This window comes from Pteronotus mesoamericanus, unplaced genomic scaffold (assembly GCF_021234165.1).
Source record: "Pteronotus mesoamericanus isolate MK-2021 breed Mesoamerican mustached bat unplaced genomic scaffold, CSHL_Meso_final scaffold_54, whole genome shotgun sequence".
NCBI classification, from domain to species: Eukaryota; Metazoa; Chordata; class Mammalia; order Chiroptera; family Mormoopidae; genus Pteronotus; species Pteronotus mesoamericanus.
The window spans coordinates 57,350,996-57,364,990 of record NW_026555321.1 but is presented as its reverse complement, the minus strand read 5'-3'; the positions used below and the strand labels follow the sequence as shown (position 1 = coordinate 57,364,990).

At 36.7% G+C, this 13,995-nt stretch overlaps 1 protein-coding gene across 1 annotated transcript in view; it reads left to right on the top strand.

The window, feature by feature from the left end:
• The window catches only part of SHQ1 (SHQ1, H/ACA ribonucleoprotein assembly factor), a 112,960-nt gene extending 100,448 nt beyond the window's left edge, over positions 1–12,512 (top strand). Inside the window, exon 11 of the mRNA XM_054595814.1 lies at positions 11,965–12,512. Coding sequence (XP_054451789.1) covers positions 11,965–12,508 — 544 coding nt within the window. The 3' untranslated portion in view covers positions 12,509–12,512. The remainder of the gene's footprint in view (positions 1–11,964) is intronic.
• Positions 12,513–13,995: the final 1,483 nt, after the last annotated feature.

Here is a 13,995-nt window from a genome sequence, read left to right as displayed (position 1 = left end):
AAGGATCTATGCATTTACCTACACTAATGTTATCTATCCAGATAAATGACAAAACATAACTTTCTGTGAATGCTTATTTAGTTAACCCTGGGAAAGTTAAGGCAGGTTGGAAGTATTGCCAGAGAGAAGCAGAGAGAGAGTAGTGTATGGATGTTTGGTCAGGTGAATGGACATTCAGATCACTTGAATGGGTCTTGCTTATTGTTGAGTAATATTGGCTCAGAGAGTATGGCATTGGAAAACATGTAGCCTTTCCGAGGAGTGAAGCCCAATAATTGACGATCCCAGAGTCTGCACCTGTGTACTGTCCCCATATATAGAGACAGAGAATATGGTCCAGTTGAGAAGGACCTTCTCCAAATTATACACCTGAGCAGGAGGTATATTGAGTGGTCTGCCGTGTAGCTGAAGGATATCATGTATAGCCATTACATTGAATCTTGTTTGTCATATGGGGAGACACATGTGAATTACAAAGCTTCCAAAATCAAACCATGTTTATATGAAATATTTACTATTGTATTAATAAGTTAGTAATTATAATTATTAAATTATTACTTTTAAATATTTCTGTTTTTTGTGATTCATCTGTTTGCGTAAATTCAGAATCTGATTGAATCCAAAATTTACTGAACACCGGCTGTGGCCAGCCAGCATTATACTGAGTACTGAAGATAAGATCAAGGTCAAATTTTTGTATCAGGGAGCCCCCGCTCTCTAGTAAAATTAATTGTTTTAATTTAATTGGAATAATAAAAATACTAAATTAGTTGGAAATTGTTGTTTAGGAGGCAACAATACCATAATGTCATGAAAAATTATAACTAGAAAGCCAAATACAAAAAGGAGCATGTGTAGAGCTACACACACACACACACACACACACACACACACACACGCACGCACGCTGACGAGGCTCAGCCACATTAAAAGTCTATATATTCACACAAAATCCTACAAGGAAGCACATTATGTTCATGAAAGTTATATCTGGTTTGTTGATTCATGGGCAGCTTTTCAATTTCATACTTAATTTTTGTATATTTTAGAGTGAACATGTATATTTTTTTTCCAGGTATGCATTTTAAGAAATTACAAGAGTGGTATAAATACTTGTTAATTTTTTTCTCAAGTAACAATATTACAGAACTCAATAAAGTAAAAAGTATTGTGGTCTACTCGCAAGACCCAACAAAATAAATGAATGAATGAAAAAAGAAAGCCTTTGTGTTCTGAATGAAATGGATTAAACATAATAATTAAATAATTTATCAGTGCTTATTTGAGATTTCTCAAATATGAACTTAGCATTTAACTCATGGTAATTTAACATTATTTTCAAATATAGAATCTCTCTCGTTGTTTGGTTACATCATTTTATTATTTATATAAAATTACATAGCAGAACAAAGATAACATACCATTAAAAATCTACTATGCATGTTTTATCTGAGTTTCACAACAATACATCAACTGATAAAATATACATCAAATGACATGGCACTTTTGCCCTTTGTTTAGTTGAACTGTTGTTGGTGTTGTGATGGATGAGATATCACTTTGCACCATCAATTTATAATTTATAATTATGTGGTGTGCTTTAAATGACAGAGTGAAGTGTAAAAAGTTAATGTCTATTTTGACGATTCTTGTTTTCTCCAGACTCTTTCTTGTTGCATAACCCAGGCTACATATACACCCCGACTTATTCTTGGGGGTGTCATTTTTTTTTTTGATACCTTTCTAGAATCCAAAGACAATTTATTTGAGCGAAGAATAAAACACCTTTTTACTCATATATCTAGTATTGAATACCTTGTGCCATGTAAGTACCAAGTAAGCTTGCCAGCCGATTTAGATTTTATTTCTCTCCTTAGAATATCTTAATGCTTCAGAAAAATTAGTTCTTACTGGAGGAAATTGATATCATTTCAATTTGATGTTTAAAATTACTGTTGTCAGCCTGGCTAGTGTGGGTCAGTTGGTTGGAATGTCATCCCGTGCAACAAAAGTCACTGGTTCAATCTCTGTTCAGGGTGCATACAGAAGACAACCAATCTATATTTCTCTCTCACATTAATGTTTCTCTCTCTCTCTCTCTCTCTCTCTCTCTCTCTCTCTCTCTCTCTCTCTCTCTCTCCCTCTCTCTCCCTCTCTCTCCCTCTCTCTCTGCCCCCCCTTCCTTTCTCTCTCTCTGGAATCAGTAAACATATATATGTATTTTAATTTTTTAAACTCTTTTTTAACAAATTACTGTTGTCAGCCTATGTCATGTAGACTTGTTTTCTGGACATAGCTATTAAAAGGATTTGACTTATGTTTTATAAGCTGAAGCCATCAGAATAAAACTATTGGCAAAGGATTCCTACTATACTAAATACTGGATTAATTATAAAAACCAAGCTTTCAAAACTCAAGAAGTTGTGAAGCTAGCATTCTGAATGCAGCAACACTACCCATCTGTGTTATTATAATCTATGACTTCAAATGAAAATCTAAAATTTTCATATGGTAAATACCAGGCTTCTCTAATCTTTTTGTCAGAAAGATCCTGCCTTGCTCCAGGTTTGTGTGAAGACAGTTTTGTTTTTGTTCTTGAACAAAAGCCACACAGATTTTTTTCATTGTCTATGTAGGACAATGTTACATGTCCATTGGTCATACTTTTTAATAATCATCTACCAGCATGATGTGGGCTCTCCCCTGAGGCTTGGGAGTGGGAGATGATGCAAGATATCTACTTTGTCTCACATCTTTTGGGGTTTTATTATCCTAAGTTTGGCTGCTTTAGGCATTCAATAAATTGTTATAAGTTCCTACTATGTTCAGCATTCTGTGCTAAGGCTCAGAGACTGTTGGCAAACAAAAAACCAGTATGCCCCCTGTCCTCATGGAACTTGTGTTCTAATGGGAGAGAGATGCTAATCAAATAATCACATACACAAAAAGTAAAATTAAAAACTTTGAAAGTACTGCTAAAGAAAAGATTCATGCTGCTGTAAAAGCATGTGATAGCTGACCTAGTGAATGCTGGGGCAGGGAGAATATGTCAGGGATGCTCCCTGGAGAACTGCTTGCTTTGAGTATTGCAGTACAAGTGGGACTTGACTTGAAGAGAGGTGGTGGACTTGGGGAAGATGTAGTATGTCTGCCATGTACAGAGGCTCTATGACAGGAGAGAATTTGAAAGAAGGCCAGGATAGTGGAGGCACAAAGAAAGGGGAGAGGTTTGGAGAGAGGCCTAAATTTGTCTGGTGATTTTAGGCGAGGCCCAGACTGTATAGTGCTTTCTAAGAAACCATTAAGAATTTTTATCTTTATTTGAAGAGCATTGGGAAGCCAGTAAAGGGTTTTAAGCATGTGACGTGAGAAGATTACTGGTGTTGTGTGAAGAGCTTATTAAGCCAGTGAGAAAGGTTCTCTTGATCAGGGATGCCTGTAGCCTAAAGAGGGAAGTAGGCTTTAGTAACGAAAATGGATTTGAGAAGAAAGGGAGAGAACAATATAGAGCCTGATGCTTGGGTTTGTGACTGGTATAGCTAAATGAAGAGACCTAATTTGGAAAAAAAAATAATCATCAAGCTCTATTATCAAATAATTGGCTTTTTTTAGATAAATTCTCTGTCTATATAACTTAGCTTGTTTTTGGATCATTTGTACTTTAGTTCATAATTCTGGGTAATGATTAGTTTCCTTTCTTTCCCTCAGTTATTGTTTTCTTTATTATTTAAAGGAACTATTGGGCTCAGTTATCTATTGAAGATTGCCTTGGGTCTGCCTTTTTAATATTTATAGAGTTTAGTTATTTCATTAAAATATTTTCTTTTGAAATATAGAGGAATATATAAAATAGAGATGTACAGTTTAAGGAAGATTAATAAACTGAACATATATGTACCTACAACCAGTCTTAAGAAAAATAGCATTACCAGTTTCCTAGAGCAATCCAAATTGTATTTCCCTCTCATTCTGGTAACTTTGAATTTTGTGTTAATCATTACCTTGCTTCTCCTTATTGTTTTATCATTTATGTGTGTATCCTAACTTTAGCTTTATTTTTGCCTGCTCCTGAACTTTCTGTAAAGAAATCATACTGTATGTGTTGTTCTATTACTTGCTTCGTTCATGTAATACTTTTTTTAGATTTATCCTTGATGTACAGAGGTGTTTCTGCTGTATACTATCTGAATGTATTGCAATTTGTTTATCTGTTGTTCTGTAGATTGTATTATTGATCAATGGTTTCCAATTTGGGTTATTAGGAAAGTACTGCCCTGAACATCTTTATTCATGCTTCATGGTGCACTTGTATGCAATGTTTTGAATAAGCTCTCTATACCTAGGAATGGAATTGCTAGGATTTGGAGAATGCCTGTAGGTTAGACTTTACTGGGTAATGACAAACTCTTTTCCAATAAGTCTACCAATTTATTTCAGCTGGTTCAGACTTGATGCTAACATTTGTTTATATTTTAAGATTTGATAGTCTACAGGGTGTGAAAGAGTTTCTTTTATAATTATCACTTTTATTTTCTTCATAACTAATGAAGCTGAGCATCTTTTCATGATTTATTAGCCATTTGTATTCTTTCCTCTCTGAAATGCTTGTCTATTGTATTGCCTATTTTTTATTAGGAATGTCTTTTCTTGACTTTTAGGATTTTTCTGGTGCTCTGGATACTAGTCCTTTATTGGTTATATATGTTGCAAACATATTCTCCCTGTTTGCTGTTTATCTTTCAGTCTCCTGTAGCTCTCTTCAGAAACAGGAGTTTTTAATATTAATGTTGTAGAATTTATTAATATATTCCTTTATGGCTGTGCTTTTTGTTTCTTATCTAAGAGATTTTTTTTATTCAGATGTCATAAAGATATTCTCATATACTATCATCTAAATTTTTTTTCTTTTGTGTTAAGCATCTAAAGTCTTTAGTCCACCTGGAACTGATTTTTGTGTATTTTATGAAATAGGGGAACCAATTTTATTTTTTCCCATATGTATAACCTTATCCTAGCTTCATTTATTAAATACTCCATCCTTTCCTCATGCACTCTGCTGTGCTCACTCTGTCATACATCAAGTTTACATATATGCATGGATCTGTTTCTGAGTTGTCTATTCAGTTCCACTGATTCACTGTCTACCTTGTACCAATACCATACTTTCTTAATCACTGTAGCTTTTTATCTTAGAATCAACCTGTCAAGTACCATGACAAACATTCAGATTAGAATTGCTTTGAATCTCTTAAGCAGTTTGGGGAGACTAAAACGTTCAGTCTCTTTCCAATAACATGGCATGACTCTATATTTCAGTATTTTTTAATGTCTTTCAATAAAAATTTATATTTCCCATAACAAGTTTGTACATCTTTTGTTAGATTTATTGTTTTATATATTTTGTTACTATTATAAATAGTATTCTCTTTTATATTTAAATTTATAAATCATGTTTATTATATTACAGTTGTCTCAGTTTTTACCCCTTTACCCCCTCCACCCATCCCATCCCCACACCTCACTCCCACAGTCAATTCCCACTCTGATGTCCAAGTCCATGGGTCATTCATACATGTTCTTTGGCTAATCCCTTCCCCTTCTTTCCATCTTTGTCCTCGTTTCCCCTCCCCTCTGGTCACTTTCAGTCTGCTCCATGTTTCCATGCCTGTGGTTTATTTTGTTCGTTAGTTTCTATTGTTGAATAGAGTCCTCTTGTAGGTGAGGTCATATGGTATTTGTCTTTCATCAATTGGCTTATTTCACTTAGCATAGCATTATCCAGTTCCACCCATGTTGTTGCAAAAGGTAGGAGTTCCATCTACTCTTTCCTTCTTAAATGCAGATTCTTTTTAATGTCAAAGTTAATTATAAAATATTTAAAAAATTTAAAACCATTATAAAGTCTCAGCAATTAAACCAACATGTCACCAGCACAGAAATAATCAAGTAGATCAATGAACTATAATGATCATTCTAGAGGCAAATGTATGTATCCGTCTAACAATGCAATATATGATTAAGTTGATATTTCAAATCAGTGGGTAAAATAAGGCTTATTCAACAAATAAAGTGCATGGACCATTATTACTTGAAATAAAACAAATACAGAGCCCCATTTCGCACATTTAACAAATATTCAGATGAGTTAAAAATCAATATGTAGACAATAAGGGAGTTTTTGAAGATAATACAAACTAATATTTTTCATGACCTGAGGTAAAATATTCAAACCCAGAAGCTATAAAGTAAATATTGAAAATATGACTATATTAAACATTTAACTGTGTAGTAATATACATATAAAAAGAGTTAAAGGACAAGGAATAGGATAGAAAAGTATTTCCAACACATTTAAAGCATGGTTAATAGGGTTTTTTTTTTTTTTTTTTTAGGGAGAAAAGTTCTACAAAATTTAATCAATAAACGGATATAGAATACCAAAAAGTCATTTAAAGCTTTTTAAAAAAAAAATAGAAATAGGCAAGAAATATACAAAAACAGGTTTAGTTTCAACAAATAATGAAGGAACAATTAAAATAATATCATTGTCACAATCAGAGTAATAAGTATTAAAAATATTGGTAATATCAAGTATTGGAAGGGACTGGGTATTCATAGAAACTTTTTCTTCCTCTTAAAGCAGTCCCTTTTGCATAATTTGCAGTGCTGGTTGGGTGGAGGTGTATTCTTTTAGCCTTCTTTTGTCTGGGAAACTCCTTATTTCACCTTCCATTTTAATTGAGAGCCTTGCTGGATAGAGCAGTCTTGCTTGCAGGCTTTTCCTTTTCATGACTTGGAATATTTCTTGCCATTCCCTTCTGGCTTGCAGTGTTTCTGTTGAGAAGTCAGCTGCTAGTTGTATCGGGGCTCACTTATATGTTACTACCTCTTTCTCCCTTGCTGGCTTTAGGATTCTCTGTTTGTCTTTGATATTTGCCATTTTAATGATGCTGTGTCTTGGAGTGGGCCTCATTGAGTTCCTCTTGAATTGGACCCTCTGTGCTTCCTGGACTTGTGTGACTTTTTCTGTCCTCCAGTTAGGGAAGTTATCCATCATTACTTTTTCAAACAGGTTCTCTATCCCTTGCTCCGCCTCTCTCCTTCTGGGATCCCTGTTATATGGATATTATTACATTTCAGGTTGTCTGTCCTGCATTTCCCTCAATGCCTCTTCATTCATTTTTAGTCTTTTTTTCATTTTCTTGCTCTTTCTGGGAGCTTTTTTCTACCTTGTCCTCCAGCTCGCTGATTCGGTCCTCAGCTTCATCTAGCCTGCTTTGGATTCCTTCTGCTTGTTCTTCAATTCAGAAACTGTATTATTCATTTCCTCTTGTGTCTTATTGATAGTTTCTGTGTCCTTTTTCATGCTAATATAGTTTGCAGTAAGTTTCTCACAGTTTCCCTGTAGTTTTTGGTAATTCTCTCTGAGCTCACTGAGCTCATTCAGCTTCTTTAGAACTGTTGTTTGGAACTCAATATCTGATAGTTTACTCACCTCTTATTTCATTTAGTTCTCTTTGTGGGGATTGCTCCTTTCCGTTTGAGTGGGGCGTATTTCTTTGTCTTCCCATTATTTGTGAGACTGTTCTCTTTTGCTTGATTCTTAAGTTGATGTGTCTTGATTTCCTGACTTTGTGGTGTGAACTTCTATGGTAGGAGACTGCTGTTTTTACTTTCTGGATCTGCCTCGGATGATGTCAGACGTTGTCCCTGTCTGACCATAGGCAGTCTGTTTGAGACTTCCAGTAATCTACTGTTTGTGGCTTTCTCCTTCAGCTGTTAATCTCTTCACTCTGCACGCTGCAGGCTGCCTTAGACAGCTGGGGGCAGGGCAGAGTCCCTCCTCGGGGCGGAATAATTGGGTCCTCTCCCACTGCCGCGTTATGGGGGAAGAGTCCACACTGGGATCCTGCCGGCTACTCTCTCTGTTCCCTCCCCAAAGCCTCTGTCCCCAGTCTCTCCTCAAGTGTCGCCAGACCTCTCTGTGCCCCCTTTAGCCAGGGATCTACTGTCTGTGGCTGCCACTCCACACTCAGCAGGCAGCTTACATGGTGGGGTGGAATCCCACCTGGAGGCGGGGCTGTTGGGTCCTTTGATGCTGGTACTGCTCAGGGAGAGTGGTCTCTGCCTGAGCAAGATGGCTGCTGCCGCATGGGGGATGAGTCAGCACCAAGATCCCGGCCAGTCTCTCAGTTCTCTCCCCAAAGCCTCTGTCCCCAGTCTTTCCTCAGGTGTATCTATCCCACTCTGCCCCCACCTTTGCTGGAGACCAGGGTAAGTGGCTGCAAATAAAAATTTATGAGTTGGCCCTTTAAACAGTTCTTTGTGTCTCCAGCCACCTGTCTCTGGCAGAGAGCAACCCTGCTGCTTTTCGCAGCTGGCTGTTTTCTGTGTACTTTGTGGGCTCTGGTGCTGTGGGCCAGAGATCCCCCCTTTTGGTTTAGACCCTGCTCTTCTCAGGGAGATCCAACCGACTGTTTCAATATCCTTCTGGTGCTGCGGCCCGTGGGTGCCCTGCCCTCCTTCTCAGGTCTGTACCGCACTCCTTACCAGTTAGATTGCGCTAAAGCCGATTCTCCTGTCTCCAAGGTTACAAGGCTCCTCTCTCGCTATTGTTCAGTTGCTTGTTCCAGGTGATTTCTCCACAATTTAGTTGTAATTCCAGGTTGGTCCTGGGAGGAGGATAGAGTGACTTCCACTCACTCCTCTGCCATCTTGATTCTCCATATTTGAAAATTTTAATCACTTTTATCCTAACATTCTTTAGGGAGAGCGTTCAGAATGTTTTTATAAACTTCATATTGCTATCAGTACCTTAATATTAATTAAGGAAACTAGTCAGCTTGAGGTAGTAAGAGTAGGATAATGAGAAATAGGATGAGTCAAAAATGGTGAAGAATCAAAAACAAACATAAAAGTCATTTTTTACATATCTTAGATAAATGGATTACTTTAAAAGTAATATAGTACTAAAAGGGAGAATCAGGCTTTTTTCTGAAGGATGAAAATTAAGTTAGCTGGTAATAGGTAGGAGCTCTGTTTCAGTCACATGGCTCATTCTCACCACTGTCCTGCATGTTACATAAATTCACACTTTTTAGTACCACCATGTGTGGGGTGTACTTTGTGAAAAGAGCCAGGATTACAGGTGAAGGACTTTGAAATTCCAAATTTATATTGTTATAAATGAAAGATATAACTATTTTATTTTTGATCTTTGTTATTGAATATACAATAACAAAGATCAAAATAGTTTTAACTTGAGTTGACTTATCTATTCACTAATATCCACCAAAATAATTCAGTTTTTTTCCTCTTATTCTGAACCTCTGTAGTTAAAGCTTAGATGTATATCCTTCAAGGAGCGGTAGATTTAGCACCAACTCTGTGATTACTAAGATAAAGATACCAGCCATAGCGTCTTTGGAGATTTCTGAGCCTGTGCAAGTCAGAACGTGCTTATTTGGAAGATGTGGAAAAGAGCTCCAAGTGGGAAAGTGAAGAATGTGATCCTAGAAGGTGGAATTTTTTCAGATCCTGGATATTTTTCGCTGGGGCCAAATGGTGCAGCAGAAGAGCACTGAGACAAGGGCTTCCAGTCCTGATTGCCCCTTGTTAGTAGATGAAGACCAGCAGGGCTCTTAACCCTACAAGCTTCTGTTTCGTCATCTGCAATGTGGGAATAAAAATGAAACTGATTTGTGGGGGTGTCCTTAGGAGCAAGGGCAGTTACATTTGTGAAACATCATCCTTTGTGTATTGTTGAAAGCATTTGTAATGACTATTAAAAATGTAAGATGTATAGGCTCACATTTACTGCAGTAAAAGCTTTTATTTGAACATTTTATTTCTAATATAATAATTTAATAAGAGACATTGTTGTTTTTCCCAAGTTCATTACTCTCTTCATTTATCTCTTAAAGCTGTGTCACTATGCAGGCAGGACCTCCTTCAGTGCGAAGGATGTCAGTGAACTGGTTCTCAGGCTGACAGAGCCTTGGAAAAGAGATTTTAAACTGGTCCGCCAGCTCAGACGTAATCCTTTCCCTCTGGTGGTTAAACTTTTACTATATGCATATGGTGGACATCATCTGCAGCTCTCTTTAACATGGATATGAATTATATTGCAATCATCTTATTCCCTCACTATGCTTTTAAAGATTTTGCACACTGACCCGAGTTCATGCAGAGTTTACAGCCTTTTGGTGAATTATTTCCTGACTCCCACAGGTCTCACCTAGTCTCCTCTTTCCCCTAGCCAATCTTTCCTTTGCTAAGCTCTAGAAATTCCAGCACTGAAACTCAGGGTTTTCCTTGTGTAAGAGAAAATTGTTGCCCTTATCCCACTCACCCCATTGTACTTCCCACCCACCTTTGGACACAGATTGCAGTGGATCTCTGGGTCATAATTACATTTGTGAAAGGCAGCAAGAGATAGGGGGAGCATGCCTGCACAAACTCATTATTACACTAAATACTTTGAGAGAAAAGGGTCTCAAATATATGTTGACACTTAGATAAAAATTCCCACCTTTGTTCAGTTGTTCCCATTGTAGAACCCATTCTCTCCAGCTCTGTTGAAATGAAGTCTTATTCTCTCAATATGGGATGGACTGCACTTTTACAAATGAATTTATTTAACAAACTCACCCTTATCCAGTTTGCCTCAAAGCCACTAAATGTTTTTTACATTCATTTAATCTTTGAAGTTGGGGAACATGGAAGCTGTGACCATTTTCACTTACTGCCTCCTCCTCTCAGTCGTCACATCAGATTTTTCTCTATAGAATAACAAAGACATAGTTTTTAGAGAACAGCTGTATGCTTGTGTTGCTTCTTTCAAAAACAAAAAACAACTAAATACTTCCAAGTTAACAAAAAAGTTGATTTATTCAATATAATGAAATGTGATAAATTTAGAAAAATATCTCTCTGAAATAATGTGAAATGGTTTTCTGATTAAAAATAAAAAAGCACTCTATGAGACTCTCTAATACTGCTTTTTTTTCTTTTTTGTACATTTAAAATTTTGAATAAGTAGTACATTCACAGAGGTTTAAAAATAACTACCATATCTCAGCCCATGGAGTGCTTTATTCCTTACGCAGCTGTAGACTTGCCTTTGTATGGATATGATATAATTATTCAACTGGTCCCATATTGATGGATATTTAGATTGCTTCCCATTTGGGAGTATTAAAAACAATACTGTAGTAAAAAACCTTGGGCCTGTAGTATATAGCACATATGTTTAATTTCTAGATATGGTATTGCTGGGTCAGTAGTATGTACATTTTCAATTTTGAAAGCTATTGCCAGGTGCTTCTTAGGTATCAAAATCTCTCACCACTAGTGCATGAAGGCACCTTTTTCCCCATAGCCTTCACACTGTTTACAAATGTTTGAATTTTGCCACTTTGATAAGTGACAAATATATCTCAGTGTGACTTCAATTTGTATTTCTCTTCTTTGACTTAAGCTGCATATCTTTTCATATATTTAAGAGCCATATGTATTTCTTTTGTGATAATTGTCTGCTTATGTCTTTTGCCCATTTTTCTGCTAAGTAATGGAAATTAGGCCTTGCTCTGTGATAGGAGTTGCAGATAGCTTTCTCAATTTTGCATTAGCTTTTTCACTTTAGTTATGATGGCTTTTTTGCCCTACAGAAATTGTTGGTCTTTATTAGTTGAATTTATCTGTCTTTGCTTTTTCTTGTGGCTTCTAAATTTTGAATCATGGCTAGGAAGGCCTTCCTCAATCTAGGATCATAAAGGAAATCTCCCATACTTCCTTGTTTACTAGCTTTATTTGACATATCTTTGACCTGTTTGGGGATTTATCCTGATATGTCATGTAAAGTATGGATCCAGCTTTATTTTGTCATTGCTTTAAACAGTGCACCGTGTTGTCACAGGCCAGTTAATGAATAGTCTTAATATTTCTTCTTAAAATGGTTTCAAGGTCCAAAAAGTTGGCAGCTCTTGGAAAAGTCTTGAAAGAAGTATCCCTGACAAAGGACCAGCTGGGATTAGAAGTGGAAGAGCTGGAAGCGGCAGCACTTCTCGTCTGGGAGGAAGAAGCTGCAATGGAAGCAGCCCGTTGTGTTTCTGGTCAGCAGACATCTTCCTCCAGTTCTGAGGCATGTGATTTAGAGGACTCAGACAGCACATCATCTGAGACCGAAGACTCAGGTTCAGAACAAGAGGAGCTCAAAAGTAGTGAGTCTGAGACAGTAAATTCTTTGCAAGATCCCTTTCCTGAGGAAAGCAGTGCCCTGCTTATTGATGATGGTGGGGTGTGCAGAAACTCTGCCATCCTGAGGTCTGATGTTTGTCAGGGAAAGCCACTGGCCTCATCCCAGGCTCTTGACGGGTTTGGGCCTCTGATAGAGGAGCTTGGAGGACAACTGAAGTCTACAGTTCAGATTTCCAGACCCGAGGGCTCTGCTGCTGGGAACCCCAGCCGTGTACAGGGCAGAGACGACTGGCAGACTCCAAAGGATTGATTTTAAGGGGTTTATTCCTTGTTGAGAGTATGTCAGATTGGATTTTATTTCCTGACTGAGAATTCTTCATTTTTATTTTGTACTTTTTCTAAGTGTATACATTATTTTTTAATGAGCTAATGTTAATACCTTTTAGTTTCCTTGCTGCAAACTTCTACAGTATTTATACCAAAGTGTAATAAATATTTGAGGATGAAAATAATAGTTCTGCGAGAACTTCTAGAATGTAGAGCCCATTAGTATTTTTAATAGTGTTACCAAGGTATACTTGACATACAATAAACTGTACATACTTGAAGTACAATCTGATAAGTATTGATGTAGATATATACACTAAATTAAATCATCACTGCAATCAAGATACTGTACTTACTCAACATCTCCAGTGTCCTCATGTCCCTTTGTTACCCCTTTCCCACTGCCCACCACACATGCCACCCACCCCCACTGCCAGGCAAGCATTGATTTGGCCTCTGTCACTATACATTAGTTTGCATTTTCTCTTAAATCATGTATAAATACTGTTTTTTTAATCAGGCTTATTTCACTCAGTAAAATTTTTTTGACATTCATCAATGTAGCAAGTATCAAGAGGGTTTTTAAAAATTTTTCTTCATGCCTGAGTAGTATTTCGCTGAAGAGATTTATCCGTTCATTTATTGATGGACATGTGGGTTGTTTCCAGCTTTTGGCTATCACCAATAAAACTGTTCATGAATATTTCTCTGCAAGTTTTTGTGTAGATATATGCTTTTATTTCTCTTAGATAAATATCCAGGAGTAGAATTACTGAGCCATTGTGGTAGATGTGTATGTTTAACAGTTTAAAAAACTGCCAAACTGCTTTCCAAAATAGCTGTACCATTTTACATTTCCACCAGCCATATATGAGAGTTCTAGTGCTTTCACATTCTTGTCATCACTTTGTATGGTCAGTTTTTTAAAATTTTACTATTTTAATAGTATGAGGCTGCATCACATTATAATTTTAATTTGCATGTTTTAACGCTTACAGTATTGACCATCTACATATGCATATTTTGTCATCCACATATCTTTTGTGGAATGTCTGTTCAAATCTATTGCCAATTTTTTTAAGCTGAGTTATTCGTTTTCTTATTTTTGAGTTTTGATAGTTTTTTATAAATTCTCAACACAAGTCCTCAATATGAGCCATTTTTGCATGCCTTGTAATCTTGGATTGGAATGCAGACATTGTGAATTTTATCTTGTTGAGTGCTGGATATATATTCTTATAAATATTCTTTACTTTTGTTTTGGCATACAGTTTAAGTTACTTGGGAATAGTTTCATCTTTATGAGTGTTGTTTTTGTAATTTATTAGGCAGGTCTGGAACAGTGCTCAGCCTGAGACAAACTATTTCATAGTACTAAGGAAAGATTTCCCCATGCCCCACGAATTATGAGTTTTCTAGTCTAGCAGATGGAAATAGGTACCTGTGTGTATGCCAAGCACTGTGCCCTCT